Here is a 25,108-nt window from a genome sequence, read left to right as displayed (position 1 = left end):
TAAGTTCCAACGTAAGTAACCTTCCTATAAATGGTGATTATTCAAAGCTGATATGAGAACACAAGTATCACAAGAGAGATTTAATTCTTTTAGTAATGAACATAATCACAAATCCCAGAATACTGTATGTTGTGCAAGTGGAATTGTTTTCAGGTAAGTAAAGAGCCACAAATCACAAAGCGAAATGAGCCTGTGGTAGTAGCACAAAATAAGTGATTATGAATGGGCAGCCCTTTCACACCCTGCCCAAATTTTTGTTTCCATTGACCTTTGCACCCTTACCAAAATCTAGTTTTACCTTCTCAAATTTCAAGGTTCTCAAGTTTCTCTAATTAAATAGCATACCATTGTCAGAATCAGTATTTTGAAGGACACTTTGTTTCATGCTCATGTGGTTAACAGAAGCTCACTATAGTCGAATACGAGCATCTAATTAACCAATCTATTTTGGTTCTGCATGTATGTCTCAGGAAGACTTCATTAGCCACCCATCCTCTGTTTTAAGATTGATCAACGCATTAAGTCAGTGTTTCAGTGACATGAAAACAGTATTCCACGTCAGCAGACATACACATTCATACATCTTCCTGACAACCAAGACCATCAAGGCTTGCTAACCAGAGCAGCAGATTAGCATTCATGAAGCCCAATATAGGTACAGATAAATATATGCCTTTCCAAGTATGGGCCTGTGTGGGCACACATTAATGGACACAAGTATAATATGACCCTGATCTGCAAGCTCATTTATAATTTCTTTAAAAGGAAGACGCACACACAACCTGACATGCTGCTAAAGCCAATTTACAGTTCCTAAACAGTAATCCAATGCCATATCGTTGCACACACTTAACCAAGAACACTATGGACTAAATCAGCTACAAATACCAATTTATAGATGAACATTAAAACTATTTCTGCATAATTTGATTAAACAAATAGTAGCCCCGAGGAACAAGCAGAATTAGTCTGGAGACTTCCGTATCATTTTGAAATGCAAATGTTCCAAATATAAAGGCATCACAGTGAGTGAATTAAACTACCAATTTTTTTTCATAAATGGCTGTGAAATAAAGCAAAAGCAAATTGTGAAGTTACATAAGGCAGTGAACAGTGAAACATTTTGTTCATATCATTAAAAAGCAGTTTCAGGAAGCTTGAGAATTTGTTTTTCCTTTTTCAAGAAACCAAAAGTGTTTGAACTACCATGCATCATGCAGAAAGCATTTTGATGCAATCTTTGTATTAATATATCGAGTGTAAACAAAGGTTTTTCCAAGCACTTTCATAAAGGCAGTGCTCATTTGAGAGAGGAAATCCTACTACTAAATCAGTGATTTTCCAACTCCAGTTGGTTCTACTTAACATTTCATCTACAACTAAGGTGCATGTAGCTTGACCTAGAGAACTCTGTCCATTCAGCTGAAATGTCTGAGCAGATAACATATCATTCATTGGATATTTAATTGTTTTGAATAAATCATTCAGTAACCTTAAACTTAGCAGTAAGATCTTCCTCTTTAATACAGCAATTTTGAGGCTGCCAATTATTAGGACTACATTTCATAGAGATATTTGAAAGCATGTTCTGACATACCCATTTGGATGCCGCAGTGTGGATGCAGTTGAGCTGCGTTTTTCTGTGGCTGAGCCATATTTTAGTTGTGTCTGGGTTGCAGGTGCACTACTAGGCAAAGCAGAAGGTGGAGTGCATAATGAAATAGGTTTGTAGCTCACGGACTTTATTGGTGTCCCTGAATTTGAACTTCCTGTAGATGTAACACCAAAGGGTCTGGCTGTCTTATTCAATGGCATGCTGGAGTCAAACGAATACTTCGGAACAGAAGATGCAGCAAACTTAAAATCCTGAGCAAAAAAAAACACACAAAAACTCAAAACACCACAGGCAACATGCAGTCACACAGTAATCCAACAGCAAAACTCAAGCAGTGTTAATTGATAATTATAAAAATCACAAGAATATGATGACATAACACTACACAGAATTAAATATCTCAGCAGCATGAACACAGTTAAAAGGTAAATCACAACTATACAACATATTCAAATAACTGCCTTTTGGTTATCAAAAAATTGCTCAGTCCTTGGAGAATAGTTTTTCCACAACAAACTTGATAAGTTGAACACAGGAAGGTAAGAAAATTATACAGGATGTTTTGGCTCATTCAACAAAATTACAGCTCATCTTTCACCACACCATTTTCCTCCCCTATTCCAATATTCGTTCATTCTTCTACTCTCCAGAGGACTATAGATCTCTGTTGATGACTCCCAGGGTGGGTAAGTGTAAAGATTCTCCACTTCCTGAGCAAAGAAATGTCAACTCATTTCAGTCCTAAATGGCTTTCTCCTCATCTTGAGGTTGTGACACTGGTTTTAGACTCATTAGCGAGAACATACATGGTAAGAACCGACAAATGTATTACAGTCAATTTAAAACAATTTAGACATTAATCTTAACTGCCAGGATCACCAGTCCATTAAACTGAAGTAGATGCAAGCGGCCAAGTGGCCTTCTCCTGCAATCATAACAATTCTATTATTCTGTGGAGAGGGTTGGGTGGCTGGAAGAGTTGTAGCAAAACAAATGCATATATAGCATTCTGGCAAAGGTACTATGTAAAATAGAAGCAAACTAAGTTACAAATCTTACAGGTATGCACATTATAGATATACCACTTCAGATTCTGTCGGACAGGTTAAACATGATATAGGTAATTATAACTTCTCAAAACTGATGCAACTTTCTTTTTGCTATAAAGACAGATTTAATTATTTCAGGATTGTTTTAGATATCATTGACCTGAAATTATTTTGTGGGGGTGGATGTCCCATTCAGTATGACACAAGTTAAGAACAGATTCCAATGTTGTTACTATAATGATGGCAAAAACTTGTCAGTGTTCACCGTTTCCCCCATTAAAACTGACAGTAACATCCGGCTTCCACACACGTTGAATTTAACAGCAACTTTGCAGATGCAATCAGTGATTTGATGAGACCTTTAACTATTTACAAACTGTTTTCACTGTAAAGCTTATGGCAAATTTACAACTAATAGGATGAGATGGAACTAATTTTTTTTTAATCAGAGCACATTAGTTATAATTACTGAACAACCTCTTTGACTGTGCGTGTACATGCCTGCGTGCAGGTGAGATAGTTAAGCTTCTACCATAACCTCGTCCATACCTGAAGTATTTTGTTATCTAAAGTGTTCAGAAATATGGTAATTAAAAATTAAGTTTATTTACTTATTTCCTGGCCTGCTGTCTAGAAGAATTCTTCAATGTGATGTGATAGCATTACCATTAGTGGATGTCAGAAATCCTCTACAATTGATCCCAGAACAAAATTGCCAATGGAAAAAGATGAAATTGCAATCACAGAGATACCTTGACTATTGTGAGAAACAAAGGACTGCAGATGCTGGAATCTAGAGGAAAATACAACAAGATGCTGGAGGAACTCAGCAGGCCAGGCAGCATCCAGGGAGAAAAGCAGAGTCAACATTTCGGGTCAGGACCCTTCTTCGAACTGAAGATAAGAAAAGGGGAAGCCCAATATGTAGGAGGGAAAACAGAGCAGTGATAGGTGGACAAGAGAGGGGAGGCAGGGTAGGTGCAAGGTGGTGATAGGTAGATGCAGGTAAGAGATAGTGATAGACAGATGCGGGGGGGGAAAAGAGGGGAGAGCGGATCCACTGGGGGATGGGTCAAAGGTATGGAGGCAGGTGGCATGGGGGAGGGGAGGAGAGGAAGAGGAGGGGGAGAGAGAGAGAAAAAAAGTGATTGTTGTGTTAGCTTTCTTCTAGGTTAACAGGGAGCATTGTCACATTATCCCTGCAGATACAAGTCTAGGTTAGGTCAAGGCCAACAGGTCCTTCCAGGTCTCACTCTGCTTTAGTACAATCTGAATGGACCATCCATTTCGTCCCATCTCAGTCACACAATATTACAGTATTGGATGGGGTGGGGCAGGTGGGCAGTAGAGGGGGAAAAAGAAATACAAGCATCAGCAATCAAGTTCTAGCCAAGTGCAGTGTCTGATGTCTCCAGTTCTAGCCAACCAATCTAATGTTTAATAACCAGAGATGACTTCCACTTGCAGGTCTACAGTGAACCTATGCTAGTGTACACATGAGCAAACTGTTCCAGGAAACGATGACTCCCTGTGAAAATAAGTATCTCCTGTTATCTCATTTAAGTTTCTGCTTTTATAATTTGGATTGAAGCTCTCTGGCTTGCTCTTGCACAACAAGTAAAAATGGATAGAATCTGTTCTCTTCAAATATTTAAGAACCAAACTCAAGTCCCTTAAATGTATTTTTTTCCACACAGTAAAAATAATAATCCCTATCATTTGAGGGTTCCTCCCAAACTAGATACATATACTAGTCAGATTTCAACAAGGGACCTTGTAGAAATTAAGATTTGAATCTCCAATGTCACATTCGATTATTCTAGCTGAGTACCAACACACAATTAGGTAACAGTCTATGTTCTGCTCATAAGAACTCAGCAGTAGCAAAGGAAATGAATGGGAAAAAGTTAGAATCTAGATAAACACTCCTGAAATTTCAAATATATTTTTAATTTGCATTATGGTGAAAAGGTGATCTTTCAACGAAAATGTCAACTTCTGTAACAGTAATACTGAAACATTAATAAACATTTTCTACTTGAAGATGTCATCCCTCAGGAACATCAACAATTATTACCATCACTACAAGGGACCTCCCATCACGTGCTTGGCAATGATGCTTATCCTACTTGCTTTGTTTCATGGCTAGATGATGCATTTCCAAGACCGTCTCTATATTAACTCTTTGGCATCACTAAGCCACTGGAAAAAAACTGACAAGCTTGAAGTAGATTCCTATCAAAATGAAAGTATACAACACGACTCAGATTTAGTATGCCTGAAAGCTTAAAATTTAAGACAGATGGAAGACCCGAACTAAACAAAAGAATTGTATCTGCATAGCATCTTTATTGCAGTAAAACATCCAGCGGTGTTGAACAGAAACATTCAGACAAAATTAGAGCTTCAGTATGGTATCAGGAAAGTCAATCATAAGCTTGGTCAAGGGCCAAGTTTATGAAAGGACAAATATTAAAGGGCTATGGGGAGAGAATACAGGGATTGGGCTGGCTGGAATGCTTTTGCAGAGAGAGTCTGTATGGACTTGACAAACTGAAAGATGACTTTCTGTGCTTAAATGTATATTTAAAGAGAGGAGGGTAGGGAGGGAATTTGAGAACTAAGAAACCTTCAATAGTAAAGCAATGAAGATTGCAAGACAACCGAACTGGAGAATTGCAAAAAGTCTGAGAGCTGGAGGAGATTACACAAATAGGGAGGGGCAAGACCATGGAGGGATTTGAAGGAAAGGCCAAGTATTTTTAAACATTGAGATTCTGCCAAACCAGGAACACTGTTTGGTTGGTGATTTCATGGGAATGATATTTGATGCGAGTCAAGAGACAGGATGATCAAGAATATGCAGTGTGGCAGAAGGACGAAGAGCCACAAGAGCATTAGAGAAATCTAGAAGTATCAAAAGCATAGAATAGTGTTCTGGCCTAACACTTAGCTTTTTAAAGAACACAAGCAAGCTTGAAAGATTTTTGATTTTAGTTCTTCTGTGATTAATGAAGAATACTGAATCACATACGACACATCTCAGTTTGATATCCATGCATGTATTTGCAAATCAGATTGTTACCAAGCAGAAGGATGGATTAACATAATTGACTATTTGACTAGCTCCATCCATAAAGTGCACTTTTCACTGTCATTCTGTGGTGACAGATTTTTTAAAATATATTTGCACTTAATTGTTTGCAACCAAATTGCACTTTAACAAAGTTCAAACAGGTTAAATTGCACATACAGCTCATCAAATCTGTATTTATGAATATTGTAAAGTCATAGAGTCATACAGCATGGAAACAGGCCCTTCAGCCCAACTCACCCCCGCCAACAAGTTGTCTACTTGAGCTCATCCCACTTCCCCAAATTTGGCCCATATCCCTCTCAACCTTTTCTATCCATCTAACTGTCTAAATAGCTTTTAAATGTTATAATTGTTCCCGCCTCTACCTCTTCCGCTGGCAGCTCATTCCATATACCCACCACCCTCTGTATGAAAAAGCTTCCCCTCAGGGACCTTTTAAATAACTAGTTGATTACCCCAGGGCTTAGAAAATTACATCATGATGCACCACTTTTGAATTTGGATTGGTTTGATTTCATGATAAAGTTTGATACCTAATATCAGTTGTGTATTTATTCCTTTGTTTTCCCAAATGAAGCAGAATTATTTCCAGATCCATCGTATGCAGAGTGCACTTATATGAATGATGCAGGGTATTTGTACGTGAATGACTGCACAGTTATTAAAGCTGCTGCTTCACAGTGCCAGAGACCAAGGGTTAATCCTGACTTCAGGTACTGTATGTGTGGAGTCTGCACACTCTCTTTATGACCGCATGGGTTTCCTCCAAGTGCTCTTTCTTCCCTCCCACATCCCAAAGACACATGGGTCGGTAGGTTTATTGGCCACTGTAAATTGCTCCTAGTGTGAAGGTGAGTGGTAGAATCTGTAGGGAGTTGGAGGATGCCAGGAAAATAAAAAAAATGGGATTAATTTTGGATTTGAAGAATTGGGTGGTTGACAGCTGCTGCACAGTTGATGGGCTGAAGGGCCCCATTTCTGAGCCATCTCTCTCCATGATACTATTTAGGTTTTCAAACAAGGCATGCAAGGTCTGCTCCATGGAGACTTAAAGGCAACCTGCCTGACCAGATCTGATACCACACTGGAGACAACCACATTAGGTCCCACCCAAGTACTGTACACAAGCTTTGCAGTGGCTTTTCTTTGGATTCTCCACTTCCAGACTCTGAGCATGATTGTGATACTGATGTTCCCCCAATCATAACAGCCAGTCAGCTCCTCAGCTCAAACTTAGGTCTCATTCCCCATCCCCAAGATCAGGCCCAAATATTAAGGTCATAATACCCATCCATTAAAGTTCTGCCATGCCTACAACCTAACTGGGCCTCTTAACCACCAATAGCTGCAGAGTCCCTCTGCTTGCTCCAGCTTAGAATTTTGGACAAGTGTTGGCCCACTGTGCATCGTCCTCTTAAGGAACCTTTCCTGATGTGGAACAATTTGTAGGCCTGAAAATCTTTCCCACAATGAAATTGCTTTCAACTAATGTGGGAATTTCTGCCATAAATTTTATTGCTTCTGGTTTTTGTTTGTGATGCAGAAACTGGAAGAATTCAGTAACTGTCAGATGGTAGCACGTAAAATGGACTGCAAGTTATTTTTATTGTTCATTTTGAGCCGATGTTAAAATTTCTAGCTCTTATATCCCAATGAAAACACTTAATTTGAAGGGAGGATAAGCCAACTATTAAGGATTCTCGAGAGAATTCACCATGTTCCCACTATTTAACTGGAAAAAGTGGTGATTTCAAGCATAACAAGGCTCCTCCTTGTATCCTGGTTCTGTTAATGACCATTTACTGTATGTTGCAGCTTCAGTACAGCAAAATCTCCCAAGGCACTTGAGTTTATTAAATACAAATTGATTCCAAGCCACATTAAGAGAAAATGATGCAGATGACCGGATGCTTGATAGGTTTTAATGAGTGTATTAAAGAGGTTTGGAAAGACTAAGAGGTTTAAAGGGAATTCTGGTAGGTCACTATAGCCAAAAGGTAAAATGCTAAAGGCTAGTGATTAAATTTGAGGACAGGAAGAAGATAGATATCTTGGAGGATTATATGGAGGAGATTACAGAACTAGGTACAGACTCGAAAACCTGGTTGGGTACATTTCAAGCAATGTCATTGAAGTAGAGGCATCAGCCAGCACTAAATATGGTATAAAAACATTAAAGCAAAACCGCTGACGCACCTATAGATTGGGATCAATGAACGTATAGTATGACCAGCAACAAGCATATGCTCCCTTGCTGCCCAAGAGGTAGCAACAAGAGGCACTTGGAGTAAAAGGGAATAACTTTGCCTTAGACAAGAGTCTGAAAATTTTTTTTAAACCAGTTGCTAAAGTTGTTAGTAAGCGTCCAATTATCCATCACTTCATTACGACATTCCTGCCTCAATCTTCATTGCACTCAATAAATACACCTCTGGTTAATTGCACTTGGCTTCAATTGATTTAACAAGATCCCATTCTTATCACCTGCTGACAGGATATCCAACATCATTAAAAATAAATTTGTCACAGATTTATTCATCCCTTTTTATATACAAAGCAGGCATGCTTTTAACGCAGCAGGTCTTTCCTTTGATGATTGCTGACTGATTTCATGTAACTTGATGCATTGTTCCTTCCATCTTCTTCCCCAAGCACAAGCTTGGGATTTTTATTTCAAAAATTATATACAAGAAATACAAAACAGTACAAGGATTTCTTTACATGCATAGCATTGTTCAGTCTATACATTTAGTTGTCATATCAATACATTAGTATCAAGTTAATACATCCTATGTACAAAGCACTATTGCCACTCACATGGCCTCTGAACAATACAACTAACAAGTATTACACAGGACCCAGCCCCTCAGTGCCCAGTTGCAACAGGACCTTAGACTGCAATCCCCCCCACAAGGCCTTTGCATTGGCTGTACCAAATTTCAGTGCATCCCTCAGCATGTATTCCTGAGGCTTGGAACGTACCAGGTGACAACATCTCTGTGCTGGAAGAACAAGTTTCGGGTATACTGAAGTCTCTTTTTTTTTTGTACAGAGTTGATCATTTTCCATCAGCACTGGATATTTGCCTTGATATGCATCTCTGGGAACAGCCCATAGATCAGTAAGTCCTTTGTTACACAGCTGCTCGAGACAGACCTTAGCAAGGACCTTTGTGTCCTTTTCTGGACCTCGTTTGCAAGCATACTGTCCATAAAGAGCTGGACAATCATCTCATCCTCACTGCAACCATCCCATGGGCAGCATCCATCAGGAGTGTGACTCCAACCATGCAGGAAGGATTTGATGCCAAGGACTCCTCTCACTGCCAGCCAAGTGAGGTCTTGGTGTTTCTTGGTACTTCCTGATGATTAGGCATTCTGCCAAATGGTTTTGACAGTCTGGTCAGGAAACCATCCCATGAGATCCATCATGCCCATTCCCATAGTGTCTGCAGGACATTGTGCTGACCCACTGCCTGATGGACTTGTGGTCAAAGGTGTTTTTCCTGAAGGAACTTTTCTACAAATGATAGGAAGTGCAGCAACATCCAACTGAATGGAACATTACCCAGCAACGAGGCCAGTTCCATCCTTTGCAACACCAGGGACAGGCAGAATCTCAGCATGTAGTGACACTTGATGCCAGCGTACTTTGGTCCTACGCTCAGCTCGATGCTGTCACACAAAGGTGACCATCAGGACGAGGACGGTGTTGGGTACACTTTTCCACTTGCTCTCAGGGGACAAGCTCCTTCTTGGATCCCCAGATGAAACAGAAGGTGGCCCAGTGACTGCCATGGTGAAGAAGCAGGGTATGGGCCATACCTGCACCACATACAGCAACACTGATACACCTCGTACCTGACGACCAGGCTCTTGTCTGCTATTGAGAGGAAGCACCAGTCCCACATTTCCAATTTTTAAAATAGACCTTGCCTATACATTCCAGCCAATTTCTGCACACATCCTGGCTCCTCTGAAGCAGATCCCTAGCACCTTCAGGTAGTCAGACTTGGTGGTGAAGGAACAGAGGACAAGCTGAGACTGGTTGCAGATGCTGATTAATGTGAGGACAGACCTTGGATCTGAGCAGGAGACACCAATGTTGTCCATGTATGGGGAGGCTTTGATCCAAGTGCCTCCACTGCCTCACATCATCACCACTCTTAGACACGTCCTTCCCAAAGGGTTCTATGCAGCAGAGAGAAGACGGAAGAGTGGGTAACTTTGTCTGACTCCAGAATTGATGGAGAAATCACTCACTCATCTGGACCACTGTCTGCAGAGCAGTTGAATCCAATTCCCTATTCCTTCCCTGAGGTCCACTTTGGAGAGCATGTCCTTCACATATGTGTGCAATATCCTGTCAAAGGCCTTCTCCTGGCCCAAGCTGACCAGGCAAGTGTGCCTCTCCCTTCCTCCCTCCGTAGGCAATGGTATCCCTGAGCAGTGCAAGACTGACAGAGATTTTCCTATCAGGTACGGAGTAGGTCTTGTCCGATAGATCAGAACACCTGTCCCAGAACAGACTTGATCTGACTGGCGATGACCTTGGATCTCGTAATCCCCATTCAACAGTGAATTGGGTCACCAATGCCCACGCTTTCCCCCTTCTGCTTGAAGATGAGGGTGATAATGCTCTTCCCCATGGATCTTGACACACTGCCAGCTAGAAGCAAGGCACTGTACACTTCCAGCAGGTCTGGGCCCATCCAGTCCCACCAAGCCAAGTAAAACTTGGCTGGTAAGCTATCCTTTGAGAGTTTGATTCATCTCAAGGGAACAAAAAGGAGCTTGTCATCTCCAAGTTCAATGGCTGGTCCAGACTCTCCTGCTCGCTACTATCCAAGATCTCCATGATAGAGGACAGGGAGACTGCACTGTCTCAAGCCACTCTGTTGCAGAGAATGGCAAACAAGGACCTGCAGATCCTCAATAACACCAGTTGGTGAGGATGTTACAGAGCTGTTCTCTCCCTTAAAGACTGTGTACCTTTCAGGAGGAATGCAAGTACATCTCATCCTGCTCCACCAGGCAGACTCTGGATGGGAAAATGATATTAAGGGATCCCAAGGCAAAGAGCAAGGCTTACCAGTTCTTCACCACTCAGGAGTTTGGGAAACAGCTAGATGCTGTGTCTGAAGCAGGTTTTTTTTAAAAAAAAGTGATTGAGGATCAAAGTACGGTCATGCATGGCATGGCCAAGACCTTCCACTTTGTAGCAAGTGTGGATAGAAACTAGAGGCAGCTTATTTCAGTCCAAAGTTTGGAAAGATGGTGAGGCATGATTTGGGCTTTGATGAGTAGCAAGACAATCAGCTGCCAGTTGTATTTGCCTCCCTGGACTTAAAACTATTGAAATACGATGGCAGACACTGGAACAGCAATGGGATTAAATGCAAATGACCGGTGCTTGAGTCAGAGTCAGCTGCATTCAATCTCATGGTTTAATGACAGATGTGACTGGGAACTGAATGTCCAAGGGTACACTGTATAGGAAAGATAGGCGGGTAGGCAGAGGGGGTGGTGTGGCCCTGATGGTTAGTAATGATATAAAATCAGTAGAGAGAAGGGACATAGGGTCAGAAGAAGTGGAATCCTTATGGGTGGAGCTAAGGAATGGCAAGGGTAAAAGGACAATAATGGCAGTGATATATAGGCCCCCAAAGAGCAGCCAGGATGTGGACTATAAATTACAGCTAGAAATAGAAAAAGCATGTCAGAGAGACAATGTCAAGATAATTATGGGGGATTGTAACATGAAGATGGATTGGGAAAGCCAGGAAGGCAGTGGATCTCAGGAGAGTGAGTTGTGAAGTGTCTAAGGGATGGCTTTTTGGAGCAACTTGATGACCCCACCAGGGGATCGGCTGTTTTGGATCGGGTGCTGTGTAATGAACCAGAGGTGATTAGGGAACTAAAAGGTAAAGGAACCATTAGGAACCAGCGATCACAATATGGTTGAGTTCAGTTTCAAATTTGAAAAGGAGAAGCTGATATCAGATGTGTCAATATTTCAGTGGAACAAAGGAAATTACAGTGGCATGAGAGAGGAACTGGCCCAAACTGACTGGAAAAGTAAGCTAGTTGGAGGGACGGCAGAGCAGAAATGGATGGAATTTCTACAAGAAATAAGGAAAAGGCGGAATAGATATATTCCGAGAAAAAAGATTACAAATGGAAAAATGGCACAACTGTGGATACCGAGAGAGGTGAAGGCTAAAATAAAAGCAAAAGGGAGGGCACACAAGGAAGCAAAAGTTAGTGGGAAAACAGAAGACTGGGAAACTTTTAAAAACTTAGAAAGAAACTAAGAAGGTCATTAGGAAAGAAATGAATTATGAAAGGAAGTTGGCAGATAACATTCAAAATGACACTAGCATTTTTTTTAAATATATGAAGAGTAAAAGAGACACGGGTTGATATAGGACCAATTGAAAACAGTGCAGGACAGATTATAATGGATAACAAAGAGATGGGAGAGGAACTAAATGAGTATTTTTCATTAGTCTTCACTGTGGAGGACATCAGCAATATACCTGATAGTTAGGGGTCTCAGGGGATAGAACTGAGTTCAGTCAAGATTACTAGAGAGAAGATGCTCGGGAAGCTAAATGGACTAAAAAACAGATAAGTCTCCCAGGCCAGATGAGATGCACCCCCGGGTTCTGAAGGAGGTGGCTTCAGAGATTGTGGAGGCATTGGTGACAATTTTCCAGGAATCAATAGACTCCAGCATGGTTCCGGAGGTCTGGAGGGTCGCAAATGTGGTTCCGCTGTATAAGAAAGGTGGGAGGTAGCATAAAAGAAATTACAGACCTATTAGTCTGACATTGGTGGTGGGAAAGTTATTGGAATCGATCAAGGATGAGGTTATGGAATACCTAGAGGTGCAAGGCAAGATAGGTCCAAGCCAGCATGCTTTCATGAAGGGAAGATCCTGCTTGACCAACCTATTGGAGTTTTTTTGAGGAAATGTCAGGTAGAGTGGATAAGGGAGAGGCTGTAGATGTTGTGTATTTAGACTTTCAAAAGGCCTTCGACAAGGTGCCGCACAAGAGGCTGATTAATAAGATGACAGCTCATGGAATTACAGGTAGGATATTAGAATGGGTAGAGCATTGGCTGATAGGCAGAAAGCAAAGGGTGGGAATAAAGGGATCCTGTTCTGGTTGGCTACCAGTTACTAGTGGTGTTCTGCAGGGGTCGGTGTTGGGGCCGCTTCTTTTTACTTTGTACGTTAATGATATGGATGGAGTAAATGGTTTTGTGGCTAAGTTTGCAGACGACACCAAAATAGGTGGAGGAGTAGGGAGTATCAAAGAAATAGGAAGGTTGCAGAGACTTAAATAGTTTAGGAGAATGGGCAAAGAAATGGCAGATGAGATTCAATGTTGAGAAATGTGCCGTTGTACACTTTGGAAAAAGAAATATACAGGCAGATTATCTAGATGGGGAGAAAATTCAAAGTACAGAAGTGCAAAGGGACTTGGGAGTACTCATGCAGGATACCCTAAAGGTTAACCACCAGGTCGGATCACCGGTAAAGACAGCGAATGCTATGTTAGCATTCATTTCCAGAGGTATAACGTATAGAAGTAAGGAAGTGTTGATGAGGCTCTATGGAGCACTGGTGAGGCCTTATTTGGAATAACATGTGCAGTTTTGGGCCCCATATCTTGGGAAGGATGTACTGATGTCGGAGAGGGTTCAGAAGAGATTTACAAGGATGATTCCCAGAATGAAAGGGCTTACTTATGATGAGCGTTCGTCGGCTCTTGGACTGTACTCACTGGAGTACAGAAGAATGAGAGGGGACCTCAGATATATTTCTAATGTTGAAAGGACTGGACAGACTAGATGTGGTTAAGCTGTTTCCCTTGGTGGGTGAGTCCAAGACTAGAGGGCACATTCTTAGAATTAGAGGGTACTGGTTTAAAACAGAAATGAGGAAGAATTTCTTTAGCCAGAGGGTAGTGAAATTATGGAATTCTTTGCCACCTACAGCTGTGGAGGCCCAATCATTAGGGGCATTTGAGGAGGAAGTAGATAGGTATCTAATCAGTCAAGGTATCAAGGGATATGGCGCTAGATAGGAAGTTTTAGTTTAGTTCATGGAGCAGACTCAATGGGCCGAATAGCCTACTTCTGCTCCTTTGTCTTGTGATCTCATGGAAAGCAGGCCATTCAGCCCAAATTGTCCATGCCGGCCAAGTTGTCTACCTGATCTAGTCTTATTTGCCTGCATTTGGCCCATATCCCTCCAAACCTTTTCTATGTACCTGTCCAAATGTCGCAATTTTATCCACCTCTGCCACTTCTGCTGGCAGTTCATTCCACATACCCACCACCCTGTGAGATAAAGTTGCCCCTCAGGTCCCCTTCAAATCTTTCCTCCCTCGTCTTAAAGCTATGCCTTTTTGCTTAGACTTCCCCTACCCTGGGAAAAAGACGATGATCATTCACATCAGTGTTACTCAATTTTATACACAAGATCATTACTCAAGCCTCCTGTGGAACAGCCCCAGCCTATCTTGGTTTTCCTTATAACTCAAGCTCTCTAGTGCCAGCAGCATCCTTGTAAATCTTTCCTGCACCCTCTTTAGCTTAAAGACATCTTTCCTATAGCTGGGCAAGCAGAACTGCACACAATACTCCACATGTGGTCTCACCAACATCCTATAGAGTTGTAGCATGATGTCCCAACTCTTATACTCAATGCCCTGACCGATGAAGGCAAGCGCACCAAAGGCCACCTTCACCACCCTACCTGTGTCACCACTTTCAGGGAATTATGTACTTGTACCCCTAGGTCTCTGTTCTACCACATTCTCCAGGGTCCTGCCATTTGCTCCAAGACCTGCCTTGGTTTAACTTAACCAAAATGCAGCACTTCACACTTGTCTGAATTAAACTCCATCTGCAATTATAAAACCTAATAAGACGAGCCCTAATGATATTGCAATCTGGCTGACGTAGTGAAAGAGGTCCTGTCTTTCAGGCAGGTGTCTTGGATAACTGAAATATGTTATAGTTGACCAATAAGGCATCACTCTTCTTTAACTGCTGCTTGCCTGTTTACCACTAAGCAGTGAGAGGATGGGATTTGAGCAGGGAGAAGTAGTAAAGAATTTAGCTCTTTATGTTCAAACCTTTTGTCGCCAATAAGCAGAAACATAATTAATACTGGGGACCTCGATCTGTGCAAAAAATGAACCACTCCTTATTTTGGTATGCAAGTAATTAAACAGTGTTAAACAAGGTTTCAGAAAGGTAAACAGTATTCAAAAATAACTCCAGTTCAGCTTTTTCACCCTCCCTTTCCATACTGCACTCAAACTAACATTTCCACAAAATGCTATCTTAAGTCCATTGGTTTTACCAAGGAGATAAAACATGCATTTAAACTTCAGTTTATTTCCATAGGACTGAACTTTAAATCTATTCAGAATTTCTGAATTAAAACTATGATTCAAAACCGTAGGCGTGGATAAGTCTGGCATACAAATGATGCACGAGATCTGGAAGAATACACTCCAATAGATAGAGTCATACCTCACAAAGAAAAAATGTTGTGGTTGTTGGAGGTCAATCATCCCATCGCCATGACAACCACCTTCAGATGCTTCAATGATCTTTCATTATAAAGTCAGAATTCACTGATAATTGCAGAGTTAAATTCTATTTGCAACTCTTCAGCAAATGAAGCAGTCCATACCTGCATGCGGCAAGATCGAGGCCCCATTCAGACATGAGATGGTAAGTGGAAAGTAAGATTCACACCACAGAAGTACAAGGCAATGACCATTTCCAAGAGAGCGGAACCACCTGCTCTTGATATTCAACAGTATCCTCATTACTGATTACCCCAACACCTTGGTGTCATCACTGACCAGAAACTCAACTAGACCAGCCACATAAAAACATGGAAATACTCAGGTCAGACCACACCTATTGGAAGAGAAAGAGTTAATGTTTCAGGTCAAAAAGTCCTTTGGTCAGAACTAGGAAGGAAAGAAGCTGCGAGGATGGGAGAGTGATGTGGAGGGAGAGGTGGTGGGGAGAATTCTCTGATAGGGTAAAACCAGGGTGACTATGGTGATAAGCTGTAAACAAGGTTATCTGGTCAATAAGAGAATGGGAGCAGTTAGAGAAAGACAAAAAAAAACAGATAAAAGAATGTAGGAATTGCAAAACTGAAACATTAACTCCTCTTCCAACAGATATGGCCTCACCTGCTGAGCATTTGCAGCATTTTGTTTTTATTTTCTATTTTCACATAGATAAATACATTACTTCATAAGCATTTCAGAATCTGGGTATCCTGCAGTGAGCAAAACCTAACAACCATCTTGAAGACAAACCCAGATTGTGATAAAACTTCTTCCACTTGCCTGGATGAGTACAGATCCAGCAACTTGACACCAAGCTAAAGTAGTCCACTTGATTAGCACCCTAACCACCTCCCTAAATGCACATTCTATTTCCAGTCCATTCTAGTTACAGAACGCCCTGTTGTTACCCACTTCGACTGCTCCAACAGCACCTCCCAGACTCTACCATCAAAAACAATAGAGGTACATGTGAATATCACCAGCCGGAGGTTCCCCTTGCAAGTTGCACACATTCTGACTTGGAATTTCCCCATTGTTACTGGATTTATATCCTGTAACTCCCTCCCCAACCACACTGTGGGAGCAACCTCAGCAAAAGGATGGCAAGTAGTTTGAGATTGCATGTCACCACCAGTTCAAGGTCATTAAGGGATAGATAAACAAATACTGGCCTTGCCAGACACACCCAAATCTTAAAATACAAGTAACATAACTCTGGCTTGATTGCCTTCAGGAAGATCAAAAACACCAATCTTTTAAATGTTCACTAAACAGGATGAAGAAGATGGTTGTAAATAAGCAATTGGTGCTTGGAATGTAATCAGGTAAAATGAGCACAGCGTGTACTTAAAGCAGGAACTTGTAATTTTCTCTAAAGTTTCATGCTTACAGACTGACTCAATTAGAACAGATATAGACAGAGCAAAACCAATGGCAAGCAATACATTTATTATGAATACGAATCAATGTATAGGCAATCACTATGGTCCATAGTTTCAAGTATTGATCTCATCATTTAGCTACAAACTAGTTTACAAATATCATTTTAATAGGCATTTATTTAGTTATACTTGAATGCATGTGTCCTTTCATAGTGCTTCTATTCATACCAAGATGTCCATGCATAAATGTAACAGAAATCAAAATCTGTGTCCGGGTGGTGGGGGGTGGGGTATATGGGTGAATACAAGCTTACCATACAGGAATATTAGACTTCATTTCCAGTGAAGATAGTATTTTTAAAATATGACATAAATGGAAGCTTTTATTGATAACACAAATGAAGTTACAATGAACATATACAATTAATTACTTGGCAATCGACCTACCTTCATTTATGACCAAGATAAATCTGTAAAATACTAATACTATAAAAAGTATTTATCCACTATACCTTCTCATCACAGCTGCCAGAGGAACGATGAGCTCTGAGAAGACAAAGAACAGGAAGAGAGTTAGTGTTGCAATATATCCTAAACTCAAGTTCAATACAAAATTACATATCATAGGGGATGTGGTACCAGAATGCACCATCCTGTTATATTGCCTGATGTATCATGGTTGAGGCAATTAAATATTTCATTTAAAGGAATGAGACTGAGATAATGCAAGGTCACATTTCTCAGTCAGACACTGAGCCATCAACATTTTGACTCTTAATCAAGACCTTGAAAAGGTGTCAGAGCATAATCCACTGACGTAATACCACAGAATGTCAAATGAGTTTATACAAGTCTAAAGATGTGAATGTAACTCAATGCCCATATTCAAGACAAGAATGTTGATTTCACAAATAAACTCCAAACACCAACAAGAAAATTGGCTGATGTGAATAGAATCAATGACCTGTTACAGAATCTAATACACACTTAAGTAATGGGACATCTAGTAAACCAAGCCTTGGGTTCCATGGCTCAGAACCTAGATCACTGGTGCCACAAGAGAGAGCAGATGGACAGATTAAAAAAAAGCAGAAAAAAATAGTTAAGGTTAGTCACGAAAACATCCTGAACTAGTCATTTGGTTTCAACCATATTTGGTAATATTGTAGAAGTGTCATGCCACCTCACTAAATCAAATTTCTGGCCCAAATTTTGCAGAAGCTATACTTCAAGTGTCACTCCAGGATACTTGAACATGTAATTTAGGCTGGAATTTAAGTATTATAGACCATTAATAATGTACCCTTTCGGATGAAGTACTAACCCAAGTTACTTGGCAGATGGGTATAAAAAAAATCTTAAGTAACTGTTCAAAGATGTGCAGGGGTTTCTGGACAGCATTTAATTGCTTTAAGTGCAGCTTTTACTACCTTCTTTGCAATATTTCCCTTAGTGAATGGATTTCCTTTATTCCTTTTCTTTTAGATGTATATCCTCTCTCCCTTATTGTTAATCAAAGCTATACATAAAATGAAGTGCTTTTGCTTTAGGAGCATCTACATGGCTTATATTGCACTAAATACTTTATGGTCTGAAATTTACAGCATAGAAAGCAACCATTTCTGCCACTGTGTTAGATCGTGCTTGATCCTAACTAATCTCTGCCTGGGTGGTACTCACTGCAGCATTCTACTGAAGGCTTCAACTCAGTGCTCCCACCACAGGTTGGATTGTGCTAAGAATGGTGATTAAGCCTCAAGTGGTGGAAACCGAGTCCACACCACAGGAGCATCCCAACAGTTTCCTGGTGTCAAAGGCAATTTCACTGTTTTCAGATGTCTCCAAAATTCAGGCAGTTTAAATCCACAGACTTAAAAAAAATATTAAAACCAAATGGACTAAGATATATTAAACTGCTGTAAAGTTATTGAACACACAAATCTGTCTTCTTCTCAGCCAATGCTCGGGGCCAAGGAAGACTTGCTTCCACTCTGGTTTAGTGGGTTCTGGGCTGGCTAACGAGGACAATGTGGGAAATGCAGACTCTTCCCCAGAGGGGGCAGGGGCAGCTGACTAGGTGGGCAAATGCCGAGTTTGGTGAGGTAGTGCATTCCTTCTGTCACTCATGCAGGGTTTCTTTGGGCTCCTGCCACGTGGCCTCTAAGTTCTCATTCCCATCTTCCTCACTGAGTGGTCATGAGCCAGACATTCCCAGGAGTTAGTGGGGCCATTATATTTCTTCAAGGAAGCTTTGAGCACATCCTCAAATCTGTTCTTTTGCAGCATCTTGCAGAGACAGCATTGGTGTTAATTTTCCAGTGCCTTGAGATGCCTATTGGTTGTCATCCACATCTCAGAAGTATGTGGGAAGGTAGGGTTCACTGATACCTGGTGGACCATGAATTGAGGTGAAAAAAGGAAAGATAATCAAAGGACATAGCCTCAATTTACTTGTTTAATGAAGATCAGAGACCACATTCAAATAAATGCAGTAGATCCTCACCAAAGTTAGCCAGTGTAAAGTTAGAAGAGAAACAAATTGCATCTAAACCCCAAGCTCAGAATTTATGGAAGCCATTGCCAAGATTCTGTCCCTGGTGTTGCAAAGCATGGGTCTGATTTTTTTTTGCAGCAGGATGTTCCATTCAATTGGACCGTGGCTGCACTACCTGCCCCTTGAGGAAAAGTTTCTACAGAAAACACCTGTGACCACAAGTCAATCAGGCAGTGATCTGCATGGATGTCCTGGAGGCCCTGTGGGAGAAGGACATGGTGGATCCTATTGGATGGTTTCCCGGACTGTCAAAGTCACATACCAGAATACATCACCAGAACTCTCAAACCAGCACCAAGCCCTTGTCTGGCAAGTGGCGAGAAGGGGCACCCCCATCAGCTTTCATGAAAGATCTTAAGTCTCAATCCCTCAATGTGCTGCCCTCAAGTTAGCTGAGTTATAGATGAAACTGTCATCCACCTCCTTGTGTTTGCCAGGAAAGTCTAAAAAGGGATGTCGTAGTCTTCGTCAAGGTTCACCTCGAGCAGCTGCACAACATAGGACTCTGCTCAACAGAGACACATGCTGAGATAAAGATCAACTACTGCTAGAAGATCAACCTGGTAAAAGACACACTTTGGTCTACCCGAAACACATTAGTCTTCCAGTGCAAGGTGGCATCTGCAAGCGAATGCTGCCAACTGGCACATCCCAACAAGGGATGAACCAAAGCTTGGGACAGCCACAGCAAAGCCTTTGCAGAGAAAGACCACAACTTAGACTACTCGACACTGAGCAGCTGTGTAACAGCCTCTCAAACTGATGGAATCTTTGGGGATGAAATCTTAATGACATTCATACAAGTGAATTTTTTGAACTGGTTAGCAGAGTGAATGAAGGTAATGATGTTTCAATTGTACTACCTTTCAAAAAAAATTTCTGAAGCAGTTTCTGAACTCAATATGGAGTCAAAACAAGATGAAACATTCAAACACTCTGGATCCCATCTTTGGCTCCAAACCTACCCACACTTAACTCCTGCTGTTCCCAATCCTCTCCTCGACCCTGGCTCTAGTCACAAACCATTAATATTGCACTACTTGCCAGCACAAGATATCAAATGGAATCCATCTCATGGCAAACAGAATTCACAAGACACCAAGAAAGTTCTGGAGGATGCTCCACATTTACCAATGTTCCCAGTAATACATGGACCTTGTGAGTACACAGATCCATAGCTAAGTCAGTAGATAAAAAGGAATTAGTATAATGTTCCTAAATATCCCTAGTGAATTCCTAAAAGGTATTCAAAAAGGGGCCACATAAAAAGCTAGTACACAAGAGCTCACAGTATTAGAGGTTTGTTAACATGGATTGAAGAATGGTCATACAGAAGATTGAGAGTCAGAATAATTGGGTCTACTTCAGGCTGAGAAAACATTACAAATAGAATGCCCCAAGTTTCAATCCTTGCTCCCCATTTATGCTAATGACTTGGAGGAAGGGAAAAGAGTGCAAGTATCCAAGTCTGTTGATGATGGAAATGGATGGAGGATGTGTTGCAATGAGGATATTAGGACTCTGCAGTAGGACGTAGATAGCTTGAATAATTGGGCAAAAGCTTGACAAATTAAGTTTAATGTGGGAAAGTGCAAGGTCATGAACTTTTGTAGGTGGAATCAAAAGGCAGATCATCTAATTGGAGAAAGACTGCAGAGTACAGAGGGTAGGAAACAAAAGTTAGCATGCTGGTGCAGCAAATAATTAAGGCAGCAAATTATGTATTGGCCTTTAATGCTAGGGTGGAGTTTAAAAATAGAGTACTATTGCAATTATACAGTGGTGGGAAGGGTGTACTTTGAGTACAATACACTAACATTGAAGACAGTACAGAGACTCACCAGGCTAATACCTGAATGAGGGGGTTAGCCATATATGGCTAAGAATGTTACATTTGTTTGGAAGAATGAGGCAGGATCTTAGTGAAACAAATCTAAAGGTGCATGGACAGAGTAGACATTGAGGTGTTTCCACTGATTTAAGAGTCTTGAATAAGATATATTTATTAGTCACATGTACATCGAAACACAGAGTGAAATGCACCTTTGTGTAGAATGTTCTGGGGGCAGCCTGCAAGTGTCACCACACTTCTGGTGCCAACATAGCATGCCCATAACTTCCTAACCTGTACGTCTTTGGAACGTGGGAGGAAACCCACCCAGTCACGGGGAGATTGTACAAACTCCTTACAGACAGTGGCTGGAATTGAACCCGGGTCACTGGCGCTGTAATAGCATTACACTCACCGCTACACTACCACACCTACCCTAACACTACTGGAGAATGCAGTCATCGATCCCGCTACCTCTCGCATGCTAAGCGAGCACTCTAGTCATAGTTAAAAGATAAAGGGGAGCAGAGGTGCGTAGAGTATCGAATCTCTGGCATTCTCCACACCAGAGGGTTGTATTGGCTAGATCTAGATCATTGGAAGTAACTAAAGAGAAGTTAGATATATTTTTGCAAGATTGAGGAATCAACGACTATGCGGAACTGGAGCAAATTAGCTGTACCACATTGAATAGGGCAGGGGGGCAGAAATGAGGGACTGGGTGACCTACTCCTATTTTCTTTTGTGTATTTTTGTGTAAGGTAATTGCAAAATGAGTGATTGAGTCACAATTTCCAACTATTGGTACATGTATTATGCCCCAACACCCTGATAAGTCATCAGGAAACTGTTAATGTGCACAATGCTATAAACAGGAAACAGACCACGGGGAAACCTTCCTATGCTTTAAGCTGGCTTCTGTTGCAGCGTTTTAGTCTTAACAGTGACAAGCATACATCACCATTTCAGATTATCTTTTATGCTGCAGAAATCCATATTTTGCCTTCCGGGTCCTTATAAACTGGTGTAACCCCAGCAGTACTACAGGCAAGATAAGGTATTTCCCAGCAACTTCGGCACAACAAAAAACTTCAGCATCGAAAGTGTATTAAACACAGGGCAATAAAACACAAGACAGAAAAATAATCAATAATGAGGAAAGGCAACTAATCTTTTGAAATGTCTCCAATATTCCCAACAGCTCAAACACCATCTGTAAACTTGCTGATGACGACTGTCATTAGCAGAATCGCAGATGGCGACGAGGTGGCGTACAGGAGTGAGATAGATCGGCTGGTTGAGTGGTGTCACAACAACAACCTCACACTCAATGTAAGCAAGACCAAGTAAATGATTGCGGACTTCAGGAAGGGGAAGTTGGGAGAACACACACCAGTCCTCATTGAGGCGGCAGTGTTGGAAAGGGTGAGCAGCTTCAAGTTCCCGGGCAACAACATTTCAGAGGATCTATCCTGGGCCCAACACGTTGATGCAATCATGAAGGCGGACAGCCAGCAGCTCTACTTCATTAGGAGATTGAGAAGATTTGGTATGTCACCAAAGACTCTTGCAAATTTCTATAGAGGTATGGTGGAGAGTATTCTGACTGGTTGCATCACAGCTTGGTATGGAGGCTCCAATGCACTGGATCGCAAGAGATTACACGGGCACAATTCTCCCCACCAAGGACACATTCAAGAGGCAGTGCCTCAAGGCAGCAACATCCATCACTAAGGACCCTCACCACCCAGGATATGCCCTCTTCTCATTACTACCATCAGTGAGGTGGTATAACAGCCTGAAGACCCACACTCAGCAATTTAGGAACAGCTTCTTCCCCTCCACCATCAGATTTCTGAACAGTCCATGAACACTACCTTGTTATCCCTTTTTATTTTGCACTATTTTGTGATTTACAGTAATTTTTGTCTTTGCACCGTACTGCTGCCGCAAAACAAATTTCACGATGTACAAGTCAGTGATAATAAACCTGATTCTGATGACTAGCAACTGCACTTTAAACTATTAATGCCTGCCTCCTCTAGCACAACCCAAATAATCAGGCAGTATCTGTAGAAAAACATAGTTAATGTGCATTTCAGTAGGTGGTTCCAACAGGAAATACCAACATTCACTGCTGAAACAGCAATAAGACCTCTGAACATACACTGCTAAATGACGTAGAGGCCTGAAACTTACTGAGTGACATATGACACCACAGCAGACACTACACTCAATTTGTTGGTCTTGGCATAGTGGTCCTGCTGGGCTTCCACACCTTTATCATAGGGAAACCATCTCTTCACTCCTCCATCAGCAAGGCTTGCATAAGATTAGAGAGCCCCATTGACTTCAGTAGGCATTTTAAGTACATGGATGAGGAATCAAAGGGAAAGGCAAATCATTTCTTAATTACTTAATTCTTTTTTTTAAAAACTACTTTAATGTTGTAACTACTTGTATTTTTGTTTTTACTAAATTGTTTCCTTTTGTGAAATTTCTCTTTTCAGAATTATTTAATTAATCTTCAATAGCTTTAAATGTGGAGGGGCCTCTGCATTTTCACCACCTGAAGCCGGGTCACTGTTGAAACTTCACCATTTGATTTTGCAAGTCAGCGAGATCATCCTGTATCCGACCACAGCGAGTGTGGGCAAGCTGGTCTGAGAGTTGCAAGCCAGGTTCAGTAAGATCAACAGTATTTCATTCTGATAATTCTGCTTCTCACTCCATGGATACTGCCTGATCCTCAGCATTTCCAACATATTGTTTCTTACCATAATCCAAAAGGAGGTAAAGGCATTTTGCCATACAAACAATTTAAGGAAATTTGCATAATGTTGAGGTCTAATCTCATCAATTACGTTCAATTCCTTATTTGTCAGAAAGATTTTCCTTCATCTTAACCATCTCTCTCAATTGTAGTGTTTATTCTTCCCCATCACTTACATTTGGGATCCTCTCAATTGCTCTTCTGTGACTTCTCCAATGTACACCCCTTTATAAGTTTAACTACCTGCATGATGTTCAGTAGCCTCTGTGTTCTAATCAGTGCATCATAAACATTTTTTGCATTCCAGCTTCTCATCGCAAGCAGATCAAGTCCTGCATTTATCTGGATTCCTACTTAACACTATCACTTGTTTTTTCCCCCCTCAGTTGTGCTTTGTTTAATATGTTTACCACACGATGCAACCTCCTTCAAGTTTCAAAGACAAAACAGATTAGCTAACCAGTTAAGTGTGATCTTGCCTTCACCAAGGCTTCTGGTGCCTTCTGACCATGAGGTTTCATAAACCCTTCTGATACACTGAACCCTTCAATCTCACCAGTTATCTTCAGTTTTCATTCTAGCAAGGTGTGAATGTTAAGATTTAAGGCAGAAAAGGTTACAAGTAAACATAGCTGGCAACAGAATAATATCTACCACAGTGCAGCTCTACTTCCTTTCCTGTCTTCTATTTGCTTAATGTTTCATTGAAAAAGACTATTGCACTTACCCAATTCTTCAATGTCCAATTTCCCCAGAGTTACAACTTCATCAACTTTGTCTTTGCTTTTCCTTTGACATTTAAGTTATTCTCTTATCTAACTTTATTAAAATCCTTGCTCATCTTTTGGCTTTCAGTTCTACAAATACAACCTGAAACATTAAACTGTATTAGACTACAGAGAGACAAAGTGTTGGCAAATTGACTAGCAGATTAAAACACAAAATCTACACCGAGAATAGGACCAATAAAAATTTAGGGAAGATACAAGTAGATTATAACTCAGTTGCTTACTATACTTTGAATGGTGGTAAAGGGGTTTGTTCAATAGCATAGGCTGATCTGCAAAGTCTACCAATAAATGCCACTCCAAAATCTGCTAGCAGAAGCTCCATGCAGCGCAGGGTCAACTGGTTCAGACTTGCTACTCACTCTCACCTATTGCTAGAGCATTTTGGTAATATGCCAAGTCATTT

At 41.1% G+C, this 25,108-nt stretch overlaps 1 protein-coding gene across 8 annotated transcripts in view; it reads right to left on the bottom strand.

Annotated features, from left to right (window-relative positions):
• pdlim7 (PDZ and LIM domain 7) overlaps positions 1-25,108 on the bottom strand; it is a 112,692-nt gene that overhangs the window by 52,621 nt on the left and 34,963 nt on the right. For 6 of the 8 annotated variants that reach the window (XM_052013763.1, XM_052013764.1, XM_052013766.1 and 3 more), the window contains 2 exons: positions 17,269-17,302; positions 1,598-1,866 (listed from right to left, as the gene is read on the bottom strand). In XM_052013763.1, coding sequence (XP_051869723.1) covers positions 1,598-1,866; positions 17,269-17,302 — 303 coding nt within the window. The remainder of the gene's footprint in view (positions 1-1,597; positions 1,867-17,268; positions 17,303-25,108) is intronic. The other 2 variants (XM_052013769.1, XM_052013770.1) reach the window with 1 other exon arrangement.

Source organism: Pristis pectinata, chromosome 4 (assembly GCF_009764475.1).
Source record: "Pristis pectinata isolate sPriPec2 chromosome 4, sPriPec2.1.pri, whole genome shotgun sequence".
NCBI lineage: Eukaryota > Metazoa > Chordata > Chondrichthyes > Rhinopristiformes > Pristidae > Pristis > Pristis pectinata.
Note: the sequence above shows the minus strand (reverse complement) of the source record. Positions and strands in the feature narration are given on the sequence as shown.